Here is a 24835-nt window from a genome sequence, read left to right on the forward strand (position 1 = left end):
TATCTTATGGGGCTATAAAACCAAATAAATAAATAAAAATAATAAAAGCCTGAACCCATTGCTGAGGAGTTGATGCTGACTCATAGCGACCCTATAGGACCCTATAGCACTGCCCCATAGGGTTTCCAAGGAGAGGCTGGTGGATTCTAACTGCCGACCTTTTGGTTTGCAGCCATAGCTCTTAACCACTGCACCACCAGGACTCCATAAAAAAAAATAGAGGGCTATATTCATAGAAATTAATCCCACAAACCATTCTTCAAGTATTAGAAACATCTTCTAAGTTGTATCTTTTCCAATCTAAAACACTTCCTATGATAATTTTTTCTATTACATGATTACAGATTTGTACCATCTTCTTTACCTTTCTCTTGGACTGCCAAACACCTTTAAGTGTGGACCACGAACTGGCTACTGAATTCATATTGTATATTGTTTATGCTCAAATTTCAAGCATTAAGGGTTTCTATTCAACCAAAATATCTCTGAACATAAAGTATACTTGCTATTTTAGGAAACTAGGCTCCTGCCTCTTTCTCTGGTCTGAATTGTTGTTTTAATGAACGCGCTGTATTCTGCTGAGGAATCAATTCTGGTGTCTTTACTGAGGAATCCGAAGCCATGACTAATACTTCTGTGGAATCCTGGCCTGAAGTCTCCTTGATCATCCTAAAGATTAAAAAAGGATTAAAGGTGAGCGATGGGTTCCTCTGGGTTGCTTTGGTAAGTTTATGTGCTCACATAGCACATTAATTATTCAGGTTCAACTTCATGGCTCAAGACAAATACCTGCACATTTAGGTTTGACACTCGTATTTGTCAAATCCCAAAGCTGATCTGAACCCGAAACAAACCAACTTCTCCCTATCTTCTCCAAATAACACACACACACACACACAGTAGATATATTGACTTCAATTGTGCTTTAAAACGCCTGCTCAACTTTTACTCTTGGAGCTATTAAAAGATCTTATTTAAAACACCAAAGCTTGTCAATAGCTGCTGGATTCCTCTCTCACCATTGGTAGGTCTCTTCCTAGTGGTCCTGTAAGTCAGAAGAATTTACCACAGAAAAATATTTATTTGTTCTGCTCTATGTAACTAATAGGCCAGGTTGGAGAAATTCTAACATTATTAAAGTGGTTAAGAATACCATGTTGCAAATGGGCTAATGATGTTAGGAAAGTGGAAGTTATCTTCTAAAATCTCTAGCACATTTTGAAATTTGTGTGCAAAATTTATCTCAGTCTTACAGGGATTTGCATAAGGGAAATAAGGGCCAGAGAATCCCATATTGTCTCATGCACAGCCACCACCTGTCTGCTGGTGGAGACTTGTGTGTTGCTCTGATGTTGAACAGGTTTCAGCAAAGTTTTCAAACTAACACAGACTAGGAAGAAAGGCCTGGCAATCTACTCCCCAAAATCAGCCAATGAAAACCCTACTGATGACAATGGTCCAATGTGCAACTGATCATGAGGATGGTACAGGACCAGGCAGTGTTTTGTTCCATTGTGCGTTAAGTCAGCAGGCCAGGTTTAGTCTTGTTTTTCTTATCTATACAATAATTCGACTCTTACAATCATCATCACTGTCATGGATGAATTATGTCCTCCCAAAAATGTGTGTATCAACTTGGTTAGGCCATGATTCCCAGAATTGTGTGATTGTCCTCCATTCTGTGATTGTAATTTTATGTTAAGAGGATTAGGGTGGGATTGTAAGACTACCCTTACTCAGGTCAGCTCCCTGATCCAAGGTAAAGGGAGTTTCCCTGGGGTGTGGCCTGTACCACCTTTTATCTCTCAGGAGATAAAAGGAAAGAGAAGCAAGCAGAGAGTTGGGGACCTCATACCACCAAGAAATTAGTGCTGTGTGTGGAGCAGAGCGCGACCTTTGGTCCTGAATTTCCTGCACTGAGATGCTCCCAGACCAAGGGAAGAGTGATGACAAGGACCTTCCTCCAGAGCTGACAGAGAGAGAAAGCCTTCCCCTGGAGCTGGCGCCCTGAATTTGGACTTCTAGCCTACTAGACTGTGAGAGAATAAACGTCTCTTTGTTAAAGCTGTCCACTTGTGGTATTTCTGTTACAGCAGCACTACATGACTAAGACAATCACTATGATAAAAACTTGTAAAATATTGTTACTCATGCTAGGCAGAAGAGCGCTCCTCCGCTCACAAAGATGTCCACGTTCTAATCCCCAGAATCTGTGAATATATTGCCTCACATGGCAAAAGGGACTTCACATGATGTGATTAAATTAAGAATCTTGAAATGAGAGAATTTTCTTGGATTATTCAGGTGAATGAACCCAATGTAATCACAGGGTTTTTATAAGTAAAACAGGGAGGTAGGAAAGTCAGAATCAGAAGGGATGTGATGAAAGAAGCAGACCCCAAGTTATGCACATGAGGACCAGACAATAGTGCTAGATTTGAAGATGGAAGGGGCCATGAGCCAAGGAATGTGAGCAGCTTCTAGAAGCTGGAAAAGCAAGGAAACAAATCCTCCCTCGTAGCTTCCAGGAGGCATGCTGCCCTGCTTACGCCGTCATTTTAGGCCAGTGACACACACCCCTTTCAGACCTCTGACCTCTAGAAATATAAGAGGATAAATGTGTGTTGTATTATGCCACTAAATTTTTTTGTACTTCATTACCGCAGCAATAGGAAACAAATATACTTCTTCATTAGATTATTGCAATGATTTGAAAATTTACTGAGGTAATGAGAAAGTGCTTTGTAAACTGAAATACTGTAGGAATGTTGTTATTAAATTAAAGTGGGTTCTAACAACTCTAATTAGAAGGATGAAGTCTGTTTCAAACAAATGGTAGATTAGATGGGCCAGTGGGTCTTTGCCATTTTCATCAACTTTGAATAGGGTTCCTCCCAAAGTGACCTAGCAGAACCATTGGAAGCAGCCCTGCTGGGACCATCTGAAATTGATTTTTCAGCTTTATCTCCACCACATTCTCTAAACCATAAATTGAAAGGAAGCAATAATTCTCTTTTGATAAGTGCAGCTGTTTAAAGTTAGAGGTCCACAAATGAGCTTGGGATAAAACAGTCTTTGCTATTGAAAATCTTGTAAGTCAAAGAAAAACCTATTATATATGTCACAGCCCACTATAGTGTAATTCTAATCATTAGTTAATTTTTAAACATTTTGTAGTCTACAAATATGTAGAAGAAACATTTTCCAACAGTACTAAGCTCAAGAAAGAACTAACTGTTCTTTCTCAACTCCCTCCTTCCTACCCTCCAACCTCAACCTCTGGTTACCACTGTCATGAGAAAATGACACTCTTTACTGGCAATAGGCTATACAGATAATTGAGTTGGTACGAATTACTAGACTCTACTTTTTTTAGCCAGTGATTTCCTCCTATACTCAACTGAAAACTATACTCAGAAACTATACAGTGAAGCCTGTGAGAGCCAGAACTCGATGGGACTGCCTTGTTTTTCTGGGTTGCAAGTTTTCTGCCTTTGATAGGGTGCAGTCTTACCACTTTGCTGTCCCTCTCTGTTAGTGGAAAATATTTGAGTTTTTCTTTTCTGACAGGTTTCTGCCTTACACAGGTTCCGGCTTTCGTAGGTTTTGCTGTATTGGAAATGTAAGTCCATCGTTATGTTTGCTTTCAACTATTCACATATTTAGCATTATGTGGAAGAATGATTAATTATTGGAGTAAAGTTTTTGTTGTTGTTCCAAAGGTCTCTTTCCAAGTGAAGAGGAACTCTCTTCTGTACTCTCAAAATTATTAGCCTGTCCTTGTGATGATTTTCATAAGTACACAAATTATTGGAATTAAAATGTTTGTCTCTTAAAGACACAACTTTGGTTTCAAACAGGTTCTGATAAATCTGTCCAGTCCATCACAAAGGGAAAAACAGGCATTTGGAAGAGTGTAGCTTGGTAGTAGACATTGTAGAGAAACCTACTCTATAATTTCACTTTAGATTTTGAATGAGAAAAGGGCTCTTTCAAGTTAATTCCTGCATAAAAGTATTAAAGAAAAACTACAACTACAACAAAACAAACCTGTTGCCATCGACTTGATTCCAAATTAGTCTAACCTAAATGGGCACACCAGCCCGGGGGCAAGAGCAAGAAGGCAGGAGGGAACAGGCCAGCTGGTAACGGGGAACTTCAGGTCATGAACGGGAGAGTGTTGACATGTCGTGGTATTGGCAACCAATGTCACAAAATAATGTGTATTAATTGTTTCATGAGAGACTAATTTGCTCTGTAAACCTTCATCTAAAGCACAATAAATATAAATAAAAAAATAATTTTAGTCTAGCAATTAGGTAACAAAAACTTTCCAGGAACTTTGAGCCACTAGACTTCTGGGATATGTAGACAGTTACAAACACAGTGGGGCTTAAATGACATTGGGATAAGCATGAAGTTCTGCCTCCAGATGAAGAGTGCCAGGGAAATATGGGTTCTATTTGTAGGGAGGAAATTCTGGTGGCGTAGTGTTTAAGTGCTATGGCTGCTAACCAAAGGGTCGGCAGTTTGAATCTGCCAGGCACTTTGAAACTCTATGGGGCAGCTCTACTCTGTCCTGTAGGGTTACTATGAGTCAGAATCGACTTGATGGCACTGGGTTTGGTTTGGTTGGGTTTATTTGTAGGGAATCCTCTCTGGTTCCAAACTTAAAATGGTTAGGTGTGGTATGCATTCCAACAGCACAATGTGAACGGACTTTACATTTGCTTTGCTTTGGTGTGTCAGTATTTAGTTTCTTGGACTTTGTCCAATATGACTAACTATGAATTTTCATTTTAGTTTTTGCACATGTAGCCTTTGTCCTAAGCTGCACCACCTGTTGCGCATAGTGGAGTGGTACCTGCAAGTTCCAGACATCTGACTTCCCCGCTGGAACTCCTTGAACACCTCCTTTCTAGAAGAACACAGCTTGCTCTGGCTATTGGATTGATCCTACCCTCCTAGGAAATTTCAGTCTTTCTAGTACCCAGCAGCAGCACCTGTACGTCTGTCATGGATTGAATTGTGTCCCTCCAAAATATATGTCAACTTGGTTAGACCAGGATTCCCAGTATTGTGTCGTTGTCCTCCATTTTGTGATTGTAATTTTATGTTAAAGAGGATTAGGGTGGGATTGTAACACTCTTACCAGGTCACATCTCTGATCCAATGTAAAGCAAGTTTCCCTGGGGTGTGGCCTGCACCACCTTTTATCTCTCAAGAGATAAAAAGCAAAGAGAAGCAAGCAGAGAACGGGGGACTTCATACCACCAAGAAAGCAGTGCCAGGAGCAGAGCACGTCCTTTGGAACCAGGGTCCCTGCATGGAGAAGCTCCTAGTCCAGGGGAAGATTGATGAGAAGGATGACAGAAAAAGAAAGCCTTCCCCTGGAGCTTATGCTCTGAATTTGGATTTCTAGCCTACTTTACTGTGAAGAAATAAATTTCTCTTTGTTAAAGCCATCCACTTGTGGTATTTCTGTTATAGCAGCACTAGATAACTAAGACAGCTTCCCAGTAGCCGCTTCCTTTACTACATAGCTGTTCTCACCTTCAAACCATCCTGAGAACAGGATGCTTTCTGGTCTTTGCTCCAAGAAGGCAGCCTAATATAACTTCGGGGAATATTGTTCTGTTTTCCAAAGCCTCTCCCCCAAATTCTTCCCTTCCCCCAGATAGCAGGAAGCCTTCGATATAGTCTGCCCTGATTCTGTCACTTTTCCCCTCCTTCTCAAGCCACTGCACCTCTCCAGGGTACCATGACTTTGGAGAACGTTGCTTCCGTGTTTCCAGTATTGATAAGGGGCTAGAGGCAGGTTTTTGCTTTCCATTATTAGTCTGTCAGCAAGCTTGTCCTGAACCCCATCAGGTAGGACCCTTTTTGCAACTTTTTTACACTCACCTGTTCTTCCTCTTCCCAGGTCAGCACCATTCACTGACCCAGCTAGTCTCCTCGAAAGGTAGTGCCTGCTCACTTAGACCAGGTTATGAGTTAACGTTAGGAGTCCCTGAGTGGTGCAAGTTGCTGATGTACTCAGCTGCTAACCAAAGGTTGGAGATTTGTGTCTACTTCCAGGTGCCTTGGAAGAAAGGCCTGGGGATCTACTTCTGAAAAAATGAGCCATTGAAAATCCTATGCTACATAGTTCTACTCTGCTACATATGGGGGGGGGCTCTAGATTCTGACTGAGTAGTTCCTCATGGAACCTGAGTTTCTGCATTTCTAATAAACTCCAGGTAATGCCCATGTTACTGTTCCTCTGCCTACATATTGATTAGGAAGGTTCCAAAAAGGATCTGAGAAATTAGCCTTTTGATTTCAATTTTGAATATTCAGTTGAGTCTTGTAATTATTTTTACTCTTATTGAAATGTGTAGCAGTAAATTTGTCATCAGTATGGGAATGCTTAGGAGAATTGGAAATTTGCTATGTTTATAAGTTTAATTTATTTAATCTTTAAAGATCTGTTCAAAACTTGCAAAGATTTTGCTTGCTAAGATCATGTATTTGCCCAATCAGGCATATGAAATGAACTATTTTTGATTTATAAATTCGAGTTAAAATTTTAAAGGAGATTTAATTAAATAAGTTTTAAAATGAGACTGGTTGTTTTAAAGGGAATTCAGTTACTATAACTTGAGTTGATCAAACATTAATCAAAACTCTCTTGAAAAGTTGTCCTTATTTTATATAACATTTGCTAGATTTATAAGCGGATGAGATTTTCAAGTTGAACTTAAAAGCTTAAGGCAAATTATATCTCAATTCCTTTTTGTTTTAATAAACAAAAATAAATTTAAAACACTAATAACTCTAAATAGCGCCTTCTTTATGTAAAAAAGGGACCCTTGGATAAATGTGACATAACTCTACCCACAATCTACCCAGCTGGTACCTGTGTCTTTGAAAAAGTCTTATTTCCTCTGCATTGCCAGATTTTCTCTGTCAATCATTGTGTTGTCTTGGGTGGGCATCTAGGGATGCTTTTCTATGTTATTCAAGGTACCCAGCTTATTCTTATTAGGGTAGGATTTTGTAGTTGATTCCGGGGGATTTTTATACAGTTGTTCCCTACAGGTCTGTCTGGAAGCCTCCCTCAGGTAAATGTGGATTCTCTCTCTCCTCATAGTTTTCCCCTTTGTCCTCTTCCTTTGGCCTAGTTCCAACTGGTTTTCCACTACAGATCTATGATGGGTTTAAACTCATGGGGTAAAGAATGGGATTAAGGAAGGCAAAACATCTACAAGACAGTAAGAATTTAAATAAATTCTTTATTAAGCTAAAAATATTATTTGGTATTTTTCTATGAGTTGAGTTACATTACAGAAACAACCCCCTCTGTTATCCTAGCTTGATATTGGCCTAGCCTCTGAATAGGGGATCATAAACGTTGCTGGTGTTTGGTGTCATCAAGTTGGTTCCAACTCATAGTGACCCTATCTATGTACAACAAAATGAAACACTGCTCGGTCCTGAGCCATCCTCACGATTGTAGTTATGCTTGAGCCCATTGTTGCAGTCACAGCGTCAATCCATCTCATTGAGGGTCTTCCTCTTTTTCACTGATCCTCCACTTTACCAAGCATGATGTCCTTCTCCAGGGCCTAGTCTGTCCTGATAACATGTCCAAAGTATGTTAGATGAAATCTTCCCATCTTTGCTTCTAATGAGCATTCTGGCTGTACTTCCTCCAAGACAGATTTGTTCATTCTTCTGGCAGCCCATGGTATATTCAATATTCTTCACCAACACCATAATTCAAAGTTATCGATTCTTCTTCAGTCTTCTTTATTCATTGTCCAGCTCTCGCATGCATACATATGAGACGATAGAAAACATCATGGCTTGGTCAGGCACAGCTTAGTCCTCAAAGTGACATCTTTGCTTTTGAACACTTTAAAGAGGTCTTTTGCAGCAGATTTGCCCAATGCAATGCGTCATTTGATTTCTTGACTGCTGCTTCCATGGGTGTTGATTGGGAATCCAAGTAAAATGAAATTCTTGACAACTTCAATCTTTTCTCGGTTTATCATAATACTGTTTACTGGTCCAGTTGTGAGGATTTTTTTTCTCTATGTTAAGGTGTAATCCATACTGATGACTGTAGTTTTTTGATCGTCATCAGTAAGTGCTTCAAGTCTTCACTTTCAGCAAGCAAGTTGTGTTATATGCATATCACAGGTTGTTAATGAGTCTTCCTCCAATCCTGATGCTGCGTTCTTTTTCACGTAGTTCAGCTTCTCAGATTATTTGCTTAACACACAGATTGAATAAGTATGGTGAAAGGATACTGGTTTATCTGATGTTCTCAGAGAGAAAATCATAATTCTCCTTAACCTCTTATTTCTGCATGTCAGTTTCTGTAATCTCCAACCTATCCCTCCCTCCCGAAAAGATGAACTCTTGGTTGACCCTATCCAAAGCCAACCAAGGGTTGTTTTAAAAACATAGCAGGATCCCCATCTCATCCCCAGGTAGCCTTGCTCTGGCATCAGGATGCTGACTTAAACCTGGTATCTGGGATGCTCATTAAGTGGAGGCCCTTCTCCCCATGTCTCCAGCATGTGCTTCACTCTCTGGTTTCCTTATTTACCTTTTGATTTCCTGCTGGAACCAGAGCCCTGACTTGCTCCTCACACAATTAGCAGCTTTCCTGGTTCTTTGAAAGCCCCAGCCCCACTTTGATGGATTGCGTCTTAGAAATCTCAGTAGCTGAATGCTGCACATCTGCATTTTACTGATCAGCCTACTAGGTCGGAGTGTATTTAAGTGCAGAGATTTCTAGTTTCGTATTCTCAGTGCCTGGAGACTACCTCCTAGGTGTAAGTATCAGCCCTGAAGGAAACCCAGGGTCCCTCATCTCCTTGGACTATATTATTTCAACTGCTGGTTTTACCCTTGGGGGCAAGTCCTACCACCTGGTTAATTTCCCCAGTCCTAGACCCATCCATTCCTTGCTGTCATTACTCTTCCTGCTGCCTTGCTTGACCTCACAGGGTGCAGAGTCCATATGAGTTATAGCCTTACGCATCCACAATTTGATTATAATTGATGTTCATAGGCATCCCTAAGTCACTATAGGAGCTAAAGGTGCCTTCTAAATCATCAAGGAAAGAATAAATTTTGTTCAGTAGAATATGAGAAAAAAAAGAATAAATTATGTTAGTTTCCCCTACCTCACCGCCATTTTCTTTTCAGTCTCTTGTGCTTCTCATCTTCTAGACCTCTTGTTATATTGGTCTTTTACCTGCACTCTGTAGGCCGTTGCTTCTGATTCTATGGCTTTTAAAAAAGTATCTGTACAGGGCTCTGTATTCTGACTACTTCCAGATAAGTCTCCAGCCAAGACTTGCTATCCAAACTCCAGAAATAGAGGCATAATTATGAACAAAACTCAATTGTAAATGGTAAAAGAACTATTGGCTTTTCTTTTTGCTTTTCTTCCTGTCAGTTGAAATGTAGGAAGATAACTTTTGCCATACAAGATGTAAAGTGAGACACAAAAATATTGTAGTAATTCCATTTGTGTTCTTAAAGCAATTGGATATGCCAAGAGATGAAAAAATTCCATTGTACTCATAATTAATTATTTCAAAAGCTTTAAGACTAGACTTAGATTTCACACCTTTCAGAGACTAGCATCAAATTCACTTTTGATGTTGATATCCCAATGCCTTTTAGTTTCTCTCTGTGGGCATAGATATAATCCTTGCTACTCTTTCTCTTTTTTGCCAAACTTTGCCCACAACTCTTGGAGAATGCAGACAAGGAATATAAAACACCTAAGTCAATAGTTTTGAGACAGGTTACTGTCTAAGTAATTAAATTAATATTTAAGTTATTAAGGCAGGGCATAAGACATTGGAATTAAAACCTGGGCTTCTGAATATAAATTTTGAAAATTGTATGTTGGCCCCTAAATGTATTTATTGGCTTGCCATTGAAAAAGAAAATGTTTTCAAATTGCAGCAGCACTGCAAATCTGGCTATATGGTCAATAATTGCCAGAATCTTGGAAGTATTTGTGCTAACTGAGTTTGGATGGGGGGCTCTGGCAGCAGGCATAGTGGGAAGAGCAATGCACTAAAAAATCATGGTCCCTGTCACCAATAGTGGCTTTGCACGAGTCACTTCTCCATGGATTTTAGCTTCCTCCCCTGAAAAATAATGAGGGTTCTTTTAGATGCTGGCATTCTACAACTGTTTTTTTTTTTTTTTTCCTTGCAAAGATGGGAGAGGTTGAGTAGAAATTTATACTTTGTGTATGTGTGTGTTATATTCTGAATTTTGTGGGCTACTGGCATGTGAGCTTTCCTACTTGTGGTAGAGAGCAAATCCTGCCCGTACAGTTTTTGGGAGTCCATATTTTCTCTGTCTGGCATCCTTCCACTTTTAATGGGATATTTAATTCCCTACTTTGGAAAACACTCCTTCTCTCTCTTCAGCCACGTAATTCTCTTGGTTCTTCCATGTTCTTACTTAAATTATCTCCCTTCCTTCATGACTGCTCGATCCAGCCCTAGAAGACTCTTCTCCTGTCATGCATGATTGGTTCCAGAGTCAGGCATATGACCACACTGGACCATCAAAATTTTTCCTGCATTTCCTCAAAAAGTTAAACATAGAATTGCCAGTTGGCCAGCAATTCTTCTCCCAGATGTACACCAAAAAGAATTGAAAGCAGCAACTGAAACAGATACTTATACACCAATGTTCCTTACCACACTATTCACAATAGCCAAAAGGTGGAAGCAACCCAAGTGACCATCAACCGATGAATAGATAAACAAAATGTGGTATATACATACAATAGGATATTTTTCATCCATAAAAAAGAAATGATGCTCTGATACATGCTAAGACATGGATGAACCTTGAAAACATTATGCTAAGTGAAATAAGTCAGACACAAAAGGACAAATACTGCATAATCCCATTTAAATGAAATATCTAGAATAGATAAATGCATCCAGATAAAAGTACATTGGAGTTTGCCAGGGCTTGGTTAAGGAGGGGGGAATGGAAAATTACTAAAAAAAAAAATTCCTATAATTTTTTAAACTGGAGATAAGAGGAAAAAGACATTTGCTCACTTGTGGTGAAGCTGGGAAATGGAAAGCAGTTGACTTCACATTCTTTTGTTCCCTGCTACATTGAGAAAGCTGGTCCAAGAGCAAGATGTGACACAATGAGTGGGAGAAGCACGAGATGAGATAGAAGGGCTTGGGGTATTTGACAGTCTGTGACCAGTTGAGCCAATCTCCTTATTGCAATTACGTGAGCTTTGCAATAAATCTCACTTCTTGCTTAAGCTACTTTGAGTTTAGATTTCTGTCTGTTGCAACCAAGATTACTGACTCTTACTTTTATACCCACTTGGATATTTGTGGTAGAAGTAATTTTTTTCATCTTTGTTTTCTTTCTTTTTTTTCTCCTCCTCTGTTTTTTTTTTTTTTTTAGCTATGATAATAATTAAGGACACATGGAAGGATTCTGGTTTGAGTTAGTATAAGTCACATTAAAAAACCGCTTACTTGGTATGACCAACCAGAGTGGTTACCATTCTTGTCCATTCCACACCTTCTCCCTCTTCTTCTCTTAATAGTCCTTCTCGTAATAGACTTCCTGGCCATGGGAATGAGGTCTTGACCCAGAATGCTGTCATCATAGTTCCTTCTGGCTCCAGGTACAGTGATCAGCCCAAGGTGTGAATACATAACCCAAGCCAGACCAGCGAGGGCCTATCCCTGGATATTTTTCAATTTGCACAAGAAGAAATGCCTCTTAGACCCTTGAGTCATTGAGTTACCATCACAGGAGTCTCATATATATCCATGGTTGCATTGTCCACAGAGATGATAAAGCACATCTTCAAAAAAAAAAATTTTTTTTTTTTTTTTTTTTCAGAGGAAGAAAATCAAGCAGAGACAAACAGAAAAAATTTGGAAAGGAAGAGCCCCGGTGCTGTGGAGCTTCTGCTTCTAGCTATTACCAGCTAGAGGTCCATGTCATGGGTTGGGTTCTTCAGAAGCAGATGCTGAGACAGAGTTTGGCATGCAGGGTAATTTTAGGGATCACTGCCCATAAAGTCTGCGGTGGGGTGCATGCTGTCTTACAGGAGGAAGGTCTCTGCACTGTCTTCAATCAAGGGAGGAATGCCAATTCTCAATGGAGCCATGTGGGCCACTTCTGCAGGCTCCAAAGTTTCAGAGGACTCTGGAGGTTCCAAATTCTAAGGGACATCTTCCCAGATGACCTCATCCCAAATGGAAAGATCCTACTATCCCAAGCAGGTTTCTGATCATGAGCTAACGACATGCCTTGTTTGGGTGTTTTTCTTTCTCTGGAGTTCAGCCACTTTGACCTTGAAGCCCAGTGTCTGGTCCTCAGTTTTTTTGTTTTTGTTTTCCCTCCTGTTGCAGGAAATGGGAGTCTCATTTTGAGGGGCCGTAGAGGATCTCTGGTTCTCTGGTTTTCACACTTTGCTTTCGATATCTGTTAATCACCTACAGGTTTTTGGTCAAATTTTCTGGAAGTCCCAGGACGAGCAGCGTCAGCATCACCTTGGAACCTGTTAAAATTTAAATTCTTTCTCCCCATTTGAGGCCTTCTGAACCAGCCACATTTAATTGGGGCCCAGAAATATGCATTTTACTAAACGCTCCAGGTTATTTTGATGTCTGCTACGGTTTGAGAACCACTGTTCTAGAATATCAATATAACTTAGCATTGATATTAGATAACTTCTACTGCATAGTTACTATGCCCTTAAACCCCTGATATATACACCAGCTAGTGCATTTCCTTCTATTGGCATACCATCCAATTGACCATTGCTGTGAGTTTTAATAACTGGACTTCCAACTTGTGCCAGAAGGTCTCTGTGTTTGGCCTACTCTGGTGCTTGAGTCCTTTTTGTCTCTGGCTAGTTTATGGTCCACTACTCTTTTGTTAGGTTATTGTACTGTGGTGGCTTGTGTGTTGCTGTGAGGCTGGAAGCTATGCCACCAGTATTTCAAACGCCATCAGGGTTACCCATGGTAGACAGGTTTCAGCAGAGCTTCTAGACTAAGAAAGGCTGGGAAGAAAGGCCTAGTGATCTATTTCCAAAAATTGTTATTGTTGTTAGGGGCCGTCAAGTTGGTTCCAATTCATAGTGACCCTATGTACAACAGAACAAAACACTGCCTGGTCCTGTGCTATCTTCACAATCCTTGCTATGTTTGAGCCCAATGTTGCAGCCACTATGTAAATCTGTCTCATTAAGAGTCTTCCTCTCTCTACTTTACCAACCAAGGTTTCCTTTTCCAGGGAATGGTACCTCCTGATGACATGTTCAAAGTACGTGAGACAAAATCTTGCCATCCTTGCTTCTAACGAGCATTCTTCCCAGACAGACTTGTTCATTCCTCTGGCAGTCTGTGGTATATTCAATATTCTTCACGAACACCGTAATTGAAAGACATCAATTCTTCTTTGGTCTTCCTTATTCATTGTCCAACTTTTGCATGCATATATGGTGATTGAAAATACCATGGCTTGAGTCAGGTGCACCTTAGTCCCCAAAGTGACATCTTTGCTTTTAAACACTTTGAAGAGGTCTTTTGCAGCACATTTTCCCAATTCAGTACATTGTTTGAAATTAACCAGTAAAAATCTATGGATCACAACAGAAAATTGTCTGACTTAGTTGCTTTAGACACGTCATCAAGAGGGGTAAATCACTGGAGGAGGACACTGTGTTTGTGAAGCGGAGGGCTGGGGGACCCTTGGTGAGATGGATTATCACAGTAAGCTACAATGGACTTGAACATGCTGGCAATCATGAAGATGATGCAGGACAGGGCAATGTTTCATTCTGTTGTATATAAGGTCACCATGAGTCAGAGTCAACTCAATGGTAGCTATCATCCATCAATCCATCCATCCATCCAACCATCCATCCATCCATGCATCTACCTATCTATCTAGCTTATGTTAGGAATCTAACACTTGGCACTAAATGAATCCTGACTAATATGCCTGAAACATTGAATATGTACCTGTGGGGGGTATATTTTTATTAACATTATTAGTAATAATCATTTAGTACCATATAATAATACAAAGCGTTACTACTCACAAAGTGCTTTCATATGTTTTTTGATGTGATTGTAACAATAAAACTGTGAGTGGCAGGACAAGGTAGATTCTATTGCAGGATTCTGTCACTCTCTCTTTGGATCTTAGTTTCTCTTTTATCGTGATATGAAACCTAACACAGTGAAATAAGGTAGAAATTTCTGGTTGTTCGCAGCAGTGAAAGATGCTCTCATTCTTTTTTATTGCCTTTAATTTAAACTTGCTCCTGTAATCTCAAGAGGACTGCAGAGATAAAAACCTGTCCTCTGACTTCCTCAGAGGCCCTTTCTACAGGAGGCACTGTCACCGGGTTGACACAATCTGTCTACAAAGCTTATGACAGGATTCAATGACAATGTTCCTCTGATTCTCTCTGGGTACATATGCAGTTTCCAAATGACACACTTGATTCTATCATTTTGGCAGTACTCACATTCAATCCAAATCCCTGCTCTCAACTAACTGTGATTTACATCGGCCTTTAAGATTTAGATGAACAGATTTTCCGTCGTACCGTTACCGTTACCGTGTTTTGCATCTACATTTTCGGCCTCTCAGTCTTTTAAACTGAAATCATACACTGGTAGATATTGTGATTGATGTTATTCTAACCAATCAATCAGAAAACGAAAGTAGTATAAGATTGGGAGCTCCTTATGAGTGGTGCCATGGTTAACGCACTTGGCTGCTAACCGAAAGGTTGGAAGTTGAGTCTACCCAGAGGCACCTCAGAAGAAAGGCTGGCAATCTACTTCTGAAAAATAAGCCATTGAAAACTCTATAGAGGTGGTTCTACTCTGACATACATACCCATGGGGTTACCATGAGCCAGAATTGACTTGATGCCTACTGGTTCTGGTTATTAGATTGGTATTACTAGATGTCATAACAGAGGAAAGAAAACTTATAAGCTATAGTCCAAGTTTAAAAACCTCTATCTGCTTAGGGGAGTCTCTTAGGTCAGACTCTCTAGAAGCAGAGACTGAGGTAAGGAGTCTTGTGCAGTGATTTATTAAGGAGGCACTCTCAGGAGAATCCTGTGAGGGGGTGAGGGAAACAGGAAGGGCAGGGGAAGAAGCTTGCAAAGATGTGGTTTCCAGAAACGTCTAGCCTCAGATTGTTTGCAGAGTGAATTGTACAAGAGAGTTTGTTCTACCTGGAGGAGAGGGGAAAGACTGTTATACCCCTTGCACTAGTCAGTCATTGGCTATTGGTTGCTTCCAGCGGGAGGAAGCATAACTTCCAGGCTTCTTCAGTGGGGGTCATTCCCATCAGATAAGGGTGATCCTCAGGAGGGCATTGCAGGTGTGAGCCTTTAGCAGCCACTAACTGCAGCAATTGGTGGTGGTAGGGGTGGTGGGGTAGGGGGGTGGGGATGGGCACATGAACTTCTCGATAAAAGGGAATTGAGCAGGGCAACAAGAGCACCCCATATATGTAAAACAATGACCTACAATTATAACAATGATGATACAACAAAACCTGTGTAATCTGGGACCTATATAAGGCAGACACCTGTCAGAAAAGGAAAACTAAAATATTTTCCAATTCAGCTTAATAAATACTCTCTGTGAGATGTGGGTGGAGTCTGGAAATTGTTGGCATTGCAACCCAAATAGAAGGAAGTGCAGAAGCAAAAGCTGGAAATAGTTCCAAGAAGTACAAGGGTCAGAGATGAAGGCTCAGTCTTCCACTTCCTTTTGCATTGTCAGTGCGTATGAGTGCCTTGTTACTGTTCTCTGAGTATGTCTCTTCTTTACATTTTTGCCTTTTTTTTTTTTTTGGTTGTTTTTTACCTATAAATTATTTTCCAGCAAAGAACAACACCCATAAGTTTGGGAGAAGGTCAAGAGATAACTAATAATTTACTTTATTCTTATTAAAACCTAGTGAAGCACATTTTTTTTTCCTTGTCTTGAAAGGTTTTACTCTTCTCCTTATCTTTAATTTTTTGTCTTCACTTTGGTGAAATTTGTAATTTCGATACATGTTATTACAATTTTCAAGATCCACTCTTTTGATTCCTTGTGAAATTCTTTCCTTCAAAATTTCTTGTTTTTTCCAAAGAATAGAGTTTGGGGCTGCTAACCAAAATGTTGCCGGTTTGAATCCACCAGCTACTCCTCGGAAACCCTATGGGGCAGGTCTACTCTGCCCTATAGGGTGGTTATGAGTCCAAATCGACTTGACGGCAAGGGTTTGTTTTCTTTTTTTTGTAATATAAGCCAGGTACGTCATATATGTAAAACAATTACCTAAAATTCTAATCTACCACTCACCTGTGAGTTTGTCCTACTGTGGTGGCTTGCGTGATGCTGGAAGCTATGCCACCAATAATTCAAATACTAACAGGGTCACATATGGTGGGTAGGCTTCAGTAGGGTTTCTAGACTAAGACAGACAGAAGAGAAAAGCCTGGAAATTAGCCAATAAAAACTCTATGGATCACAACAGAATATTGTTTGCTGTAGTGCTGGAAGACAAGCCCAAGCATACGAACAACTATGAGGATGGTGCAGGACTGGGCAACGTTTCGTTCTGCTATACATATGGTCAAGCCTTTAGTGACGCAGACAGTTAAGAGATTCACTACTAGACAAAAGAGTGGTAGTTCAAACACACCCAGAGATGCCTTGGAAGTAAGGCCTGGAGATCTGCTTCTGAAAGGTCACAGTCTTGAAAACCCTATGGAGTAGTTCTACTCCACACACATAGGGTCGCCATGAGTCAGAATTGACTCGATGGCAACTAATAACAACAACACAATTCTAATAATGATGATGATGCTAATAACAGCAAATAATTATATAGAGCTACTGTATGTCAAAGGAGCCCTGTGGTATGCTGGTTAAGTGCTCAGCTGCTAACTAAAAGGTTAGTGGTTTGAACCCACCAGGTGTTCCATGGGAGAAAGATGTGGCTGTCTGCTTTTGTAAAGGTTTACAGCTCTGGAAGCCTTATGGGACCGTTCTATTTTGTCCTATAGGGTCTCTATGAGTCAGAATCGATTCCATGGCAATGGAAAAAATATATATACGTCAGGAATCTCATATACGTAAAATACCTACAATTCTAGTAATAACAATGGTGATTATATTAATAATAACAATTATATAGTGCTTAATATACGACAGGCATTATTAACTCATTTAATCCTTACAACATCCCTAGAACATATGTAATATTTTTATCCTTATTTTACAGATAAACAAACTGTAAAAAGTAGTGATCCTGGAAATAATATAGGAAGTAAGGACCAGCAAAATTTAGGCATGGTGGAAAATGAAATCTAGGCAATATGTCTGTGGGGAACAGAACAGGCTGGAGCTGCTAATTGTCAGGAAATGACTTTCAAGACAGATGTGGTTCTGACAGGGGAAGAATTGGGAGATCCATTGATAATGAGGACATTGATGATGACTACTGTTTATACAATACTCTCGCTAACAATCTAATTAAATTTCTACAATGACCCGGTGAGATAAGGATTTGGATTCTCATTTTGGGGGAAGTAGAGACTGGTATTAGAGTATTTGTGATCAGCTTGATGGCACTCAGTAGATCGTCGATGCCCAGATGGAACACTTTCAGCTGCTACAATTAGAAGTAGAAAAGGTTACATAAGTTTGAAGACTAACGTTAAAGAGACCTTTTTTTTTTTTTTTTTTCCTCATTAAACTTTGTTTTAATGGGTCTCAAAATTCTGTGACAGATTTTTGGTCAAGTTATTTCCATTTAAAAATTACTGATTTTAAAAACTAATGACAAAACTGCCACACAAAAAAAGAAACAAATGGTCCACAAAAACATTCCTTTCCTTCTGAAGGTTTTACAATGCATTGTTATCGTTAACCAGTCTTTTACTATTAAACTTAAATGGCCAGGTGAGACAAACAGTTCTGAGACCGTTCTTCCACCACTGATTAAGACTGGGGTGGCAGGTGTTATGGGTAACATTCATTTAGCCTTATGAGCAGACTTGGTGACCTTGCCAGCTCCAGCTGCCTTTTTGTCCACTGCCTTGATGACACCCACAGCAACTGTCTGTCTCATATCACGAACAGCAAAACGACCCAGAGGAGGATAGTCAGAGAAGCTCTCAACACACATGGGCTTGCCAGGAGCCATGTCAACGATGGCAGCATCACCAGACTTCAAGAATTTCTGGCCATCTTCTAGCTTCTTACCAGAGCAGCGATCAATCTTCTCTTTGAGCTCAGCAAGCTTGCAAGCAATGTGAGCTGTGTGACAATCCAGCACAGGTGCGTAGCCAGCACTGATTTGGCCTGGGTGGTTCAGGATGATCACCTGAGCAGTGAAACCAGCCGCTTCCATTGGTGGGTCATTTTTTTTTTTAATAATTTTTATTGAGCTTTAAGTGAACACTTACAAATCAAGTCAGTCTGTCACATATAAGCTTATATACACCTTACTCCATACTCCCACTTACTCTCCCCCAATGAGTCAGCCCACTCCCTCCTTCCAGTCTCTCCTTTCGTGACAAATTTGTCAGTTTCTAACCCTCTATACTCTCCTATCTCTCCTCCAGGCAGGAGATGCCAACACAGTCTTAAGTGTCCACCTGATACAAGTAGCTCACTCTTCATCAGCATCTCTCTCCAACACATTGTCCAGTCCCTTCCATGTCTGATGAGTTGTCTTCGGGAGTGGTTCCTGTCCAGGGCCAACAGAAGGTTTGGGGACCATGACCGCTGGCATTCTTCTAGTCTCAGTCAGACCATTAAGTCTGGTCTTGTTATGAGAATTAGGGGTCTGCATCCCACTGTTCTCCTGGTCCCTCAGGGGTTCTCTGTTGTGCTCCCTGTCAGGGCAGTCATTGGTTGTGGCCAGGCATCATCTAGTTCTTCTGGTCTCAGGATGATGTAAGTCTCTGGTTCATGTGGCCCTTTCTGTCTCTTGGGCTCATAGTTATCGTTTGACCTTGGTGTTCTTCATTTTCCTTTGCTCCAGGTGGGTTGAGACCAATTGATGCATCTTAGATGGCCGCTTGTTAGCATTTAAGACCCCAGATGCCACATTTCAAAGTGGGATGCAGAATGTTTTCATAATAGAATTATTTTGCCAATTGACTTAGAAGTCCCCTTAAGCCATAGTACCCAAACCCCCGGCCTTGCTCTGCTGACCTTTGAAGCATCCAGTTTATCCCGGAAACTTCTTTGTTTTTGGTCCAGTCCAGTTGAGCTGACCTTCTGTGTATTGAGTATTGTCCTTCCCTTCACCTAAAGTAGTTCTTATCTACTAACTAATCAGTAAATAACCCTCTCCCACCCTCCCTCCCTCCCCCCTCGTAACCACAAAAGTATGTGTTCTTCTCAGTTTATACTATTTCTCAAGATCTTATAATAGTGGTCTTATACAATATTTGTCCTTTTGCCTCTGACTAATTTCACTCAGCATAATGCCTTCCAGGTTCCTCCATGTTATGAAATCTTTCATAGATTCGTCACTGTTCTTTATTGTTGCGTAGTATTCCATTGTGTGAATATACCACAATTTATTTAACCATTCATCTTTTGGTGGACACCTTGGTTGCTTCCAGCTTTTTGCTATTGTAAACAGAGCTGCAATAAACATGGGTGTGCATATATCTGTTTGTGTGAAGACTCTTATTTCTCTAGGGTATATTCTGAGGAGTGGGATTTCTGGGTTGTATGGTAGTTCTATTTCTAACTTTTTAAGAAAACGCCAGATAGATTTCCAAAGTGGTTGTACCTTTTTACATTCTGGTGGGTCATTTTTGCTGTCACCAGCTACATTGCCACGACGAACATCTTTGACAGAGACATTCTTGACATTGAAGCCTACATTGTCCCCAGGGAGAGCTTCGCTCAAAGCTTCATGGTGCATTTCAACAGACTTTACTTCAGTGGTGACGTTGACTGGAGCAAAGGTGACCACCATGCCAGGCTTGAGAACACCAGTCTCCACTCTGCGTATAGGGACAGTACTAATACCACCAATTTTGTACACATCCTGGAGAGGCAGATGCAGGGGCTTGTCAGTTGGATGAGTTGGTGGCAGGATGCAATCCAGAGCTTCAAGCAGTGTGGTTCCACTGGCATTGCCATCCTTACGGGTGACTTTCCATCCCTTGAACCAAGGCATGTTAGCACTTGGCTCCAGCATGTTGTCACCACTCCAACCAGAAATTGGCACAAATGCTACCGTGTCAGGGTTGTAGCCAATTTTCTTAATATAGGTGCTGACTTCCTTAACGATTTCCTCGAATCTCTTCGGACTGTAGGGTGGCTCAGTGGAATCCATTTTGTTAACACCAACAATTAGCTGTTTCACACCCAGTGTGTAAGCCAGAAGGGCATGCTCACGGGTGTGCCCATTCTTGGAGATACCAGCTTCAAATTCACCAACACCGGCAGCAACAATCAGGACAGCACAGTCAGCCTGTGATGTTCCTATAATCATGTTTCTGATGAAGTCTCTATGTCTTGGGGCATCGATGATGGTCACATAGTACTTGCTGGTCTCAAATTTCCACAGGGAGATATCAATGGTGATGCCTTGCTCACGTTCAGCTTTCAGTTTATCCAAGACCCAGGCATACTTGAAGGAGTCCTTTCCCATCTCAGCAGCTTCCTTCTCAAATTTTTCGATGGTTCTTCTGTCGATTCCACCCCATTTGTAGATCAGGTGACCAGTAGTGGTGGACTTGCCTGAATCTACGTGCCCAATGATGACGATGTTGATGTGGGTCTTTTCCTTTCCCATTTTAGCTTAGACTTTGGGATAGTTTTCACCAACACCTGCGTTCTGGCGGCAAAACCATTGCGAAAATCTAAAGAGATCTCGTGATTAAAGCCATCACCACTAAATGTATGAAGCGTGCTGTTTAACTTTAAAATATAGTTGATCCATGTGTATGGTTCAGCCGAATACACTGACCATTTCTGAAAATACTCAAAAGTGCTCTCTGGATGTATTTGCTCCTTTCCTGAGAAAATTAACTGCATTTAACTTTCCTTTTGTACAAAATTTCCTTTTGTCGTTGTTGTCTTTCCTTGTACCAAGTGGCTTTACCAAAAAAATGACAGCTGATTGGATCAGTGGCCGAATCAGAGAGAGTCGTATAGAAGCTGGCCTATTATAAGAACGCTCTGGAAGAACAATGCTTTATAAGAGCAGGGCAAATGAACTCAAAAATTCTCTTTGTTTTGGTGAGTTGAATCCAAGTCATACAAAGAGAAGTAAAAAAGAGAAGATGAAGCAGAGACAGAGAGATGCTGAGTCACAGGAGTGATAGAATGATAGAGCTGGAGGTCAAAGAGGCCCTCTGAACTGGAAATTTGTCTTTTTGCCCTCAGCCCTAGTCCCTTCGCTTCCCCTGCATTGATCAGTATCGCTAACTTCTGGCTATGTTAAGCTCATGGGAAGCGCTGGTAGACATTTGACTGCACGAAGAAGGTAGAAGCCAGGGTATTTCTCCACTGTTTTCTGTCTCCGTTAGTACGTCTTTGATAGACAATGTATTTCAGCTCCTGCCTGAAAGCTCCTTCCAGCTCCCTCTAGGCAAGTCCACTGTGGTTACATTTTTCCCAGGTGGCCCTGCTTTGTAAATTCTAGTAGCACCACTTTCTCTCCAGCCCTCAGGATAATAGCAGATGATTGTTATTCTTAGTGGGTGCCACCATTCCCTGTTGGACCTCCCATGTCTTCAATATATGTGAACCCAATTCTTGTATTAAATTCCTTCTACTTCAAATAGCTACAGTAGTTTCTGGTTTCCCAACTGGACCATAACTACACCCTTTACTAAGGAGATGAATTCTAGAGTTGCTGTCAATGCACTATGAAAACTGAAACAAGCTGGACAGCATACCCTTTTCAGTCTCTGCTATGAATTGCAGAGATAGTTTTTGGAGTTCCTTTCTTCTCCCATATGGCTTTACAATATATGTCCATCACTTGAGATACCCTGAGTGTATCTCTGATTCTTGCAACCTGAAAGAATCCAGTATAATTCAAGCAATGGTGTATAGAGAATAACTCTCTTATCAAAAAGGTCAATTGTTTAATCAAACTGTCACAGAAAGCTTAAGATAACAGCAAATCCTAATAGGAATCTTTTTATCATTTATATGGATAATTATCCCATTTACAAGCTGGGACTCATAGACCAGGGCTCAGTGGGAAGTACATCCTTTGGTGGAATATGGGCCTGTTTCATAGCTTTTATAATATTTCCTTAAGATTATAACCCTTTTGCTTACTCAAACAATGGAGATAGTCAAGACTAGTCTTTCATTATACATATTCTTATAAGAGCCTCAGAGTTAACCTCACAATAGTATTAGAACTCAAAACGAGGCAATAATCTTAAATGGCAGCCTTATCTTTTAGGAAGGGGACATGGATCTGAGACTAAGGCATCTGAATTTTTTAAAAGCCTTGTAGATAACTCTGATATGCGTCCAATCCTGACAATCATTAGTAAAGATATTTGATTAACTGATAGAATTCCTTTCAACATTTTTTTCCAATGGTCACCCTGGTCATGCGGTAGATTTTCTTGCTCTGAGTTGATACATGATATTAAAAGCATATTTGTCAGAAATCCCAATCTAGGTATCCAAAAGAATGCAAAGCAGGAATGCAAAGAGAAACCTGTACACCAATGTTCATTGCAGCACCATTCATGATAGTCAAAAGGAGGAAACAACAAAATGTGCATAAACAGATGAATGGATAAACAAAATGCGATATATACACTCAATGGAATATTATTCAACCATACAGAGCAATGAAGTTCCGTTACATGCCACAGTATACATAAATGTTGAAAACATTATGCTGAGTGAAATAAGCCAGGCACAAAAGGACAAAGGTTATATTATCCCACCTACATGAAACAGGCAAATGTACAGAGACCAAAGCTTATTAGTGGTTAGCAGGGGTGGGAGGGAGGTGAAGAGGGGGAGTCATGCTTAGAGGAACTGAGTTTCTGTCAATGGTGGTGAAATAATTTGGAAAAAGATAACGGAGATGGTAGCCCAACATGATGAACACAATCAATGTCACTGAATTATACATGTAAAAGTTGTTGAATTGAAAAAAAAAATTGTTATATGTATTTTTACCATAATAATTTTTAAAAACCATATTTAGAAAAATAAGTACAATTTGGCATTGTTTCAGAGGAAATACATAGGAAGAACTTATGTCATGTTCCCATAAGAGTAGAAAACCACATAAAGGAATCAAGCATGTTCTTTGGGATATCAGCGAATAAAGCACAAAAGTCGAAACCTAGACCAAGTGAAAGTCAAGAGGAAGATGACAGGGTCACTGTCCCAGATTGGTATGTGCCGGAGACACTAATCCTGAGTTTCTTCAGGCAGTTTCTCCAGCACCACTTAGGAAACAGTCTCATTAAATTGCATGATAAGAATTTCAAAGCGATGGGTAGCCTGAAATACTGCTGGCTGAACAGGCATTAAAGTAATGCTTGTTGCAACACAACTCCACTGGGCAGGAAGGGTGAAAGCCAAGCCGGCAGCTCTACATTCAGGTGAGTGGGGTGACCAAAAGCCAGTTGAATAGAAGACATACCTTAGAGGCAATCAGAGCTGCCTGGTGGTAGAAGACTAGGGAATAAGAGGAGCAAAAAATTCTTTGTAGGAACAAAGAAGATAAGATAAAGTGTGAGGATTCACTGTGAAAGAAACCTTTGGTTTGATTCTCAGTGCTGGGGAGACCAGCTGGAGCTAACTTGCTTTCAGATTCAGAGAGGTGTGTCAAACTCATAGTAGGATATAGATGGGAGCTCTGTCAGGAGTTTACTTTCATAAACCAGTTGCTGTCGAGTTGATTCTGACTCGTGGTGACCTCATATGTGTCAGAGTAAACTGTGCTCCATAGAGTTTTCAAGGACTGTTTTTGGAGGTAGATTGCCAGGTCTTTCTTCCGCAGCACCTCTGGGTGAATTCGAACTTCTAACCTTTCTGTTAACAGCAGAGCGTGTTAACTGTTTGCACCACCCAAACTGCTTACTATATTGTTGTTGTTAGTAGAACTGTTCCATAGAGTTTTCGAGGCTGTGACTTATTGGAATCAGATCGCCAGGTTTTACTTCCAAGGAGCCTCTGGGTGGGCTCAAACTGCCATCCTTTTAGTCAGTGCTTACCTGTTTGCATTACCCAGGAACTCTCCTTACTTATTAAGGGACTTGAAAGCTTTCTGGGAGACAACACATTCTAAGGGAAGTCACCTTAAGAATCTGGCACAGGGTTCTTTCCCCTTTGTCGTTACCCTGTGATAATGGCCTAAAGATGGCTTATCACCTCAAGCCGGACAAGTGGTGCCTTTGGGGAAAAGGGATGGGTGAGGAACGGTGAAGCTGGAACTTCCAAAAGGACAGAAGAGGGAACTGCCAAAGAATACTTAGCCTGCACGTTTTCATAAAGACCTGGCGGCCACCCATATTCTTAACATAGTCAGCTTCGCTTATGTTCTTCTGTTTTTTCAATAGACGTTTCTTTCTTACAGAAAAAAAAAAAAAAGCAAAATCATGAAACATGTCAGGATGTTTTACTTAAACGATAGCTGATTCAAATGCTCTGTGTGATGTTATTCATTTCCATATTAATGGCAATGTAACAGTTAGCTAGATACTATTTTATTAAATTACTTGGAATAGTTATTTGGAAGTGTTTGCAAAGTTATTTTATTAACATTT

At 40.5% G+C, this 24835-nt stretch overlaps 1 protein-coding gene across 1 annotated transcript; it reads right to left on the reverse strand.

Moving 5' to 3' along the window:
* Nucleotides 1-17940: 17940 nt before the first annotated feature.
* LOC126076207 (elongation factor 1-alpha 1-like) lies at nt 17941-20871 on the reverse strand. Its single transcript, XM_049884786.1, has 2 exons — nt 19885-20871; nt 17941-18474 (listed from the first exon to the last, which is right to left on the reverse strand). The coding sequence occupies exons 1-2, from the start codon at nt 20869-20871 to the stop codon at nt 18082-18084; spliced, it is 1380 nt and encodes a 459-aa protein (XP_049740743.1). The 3' UTR covers nt 17941-18081.
* Between the last annotated feature and the right edge of the window lie 3964 nt (nt 20872-24835).

This window comes from Elephas maximus, chromosome 1 (genome assembly GCF_024166365.1).
Source record: "Elephas maximus indicus isolate mEleMax1 chromosome 1, mEleMax1 primary haplotype, whole genome shotgun sequence".
Classification (NCBI taxonomy): Eukaryota; Metazoa; Chordata; class Mammalia; order Proboscidea; family Elephantidae; genus Elephas; species Elephas maximus.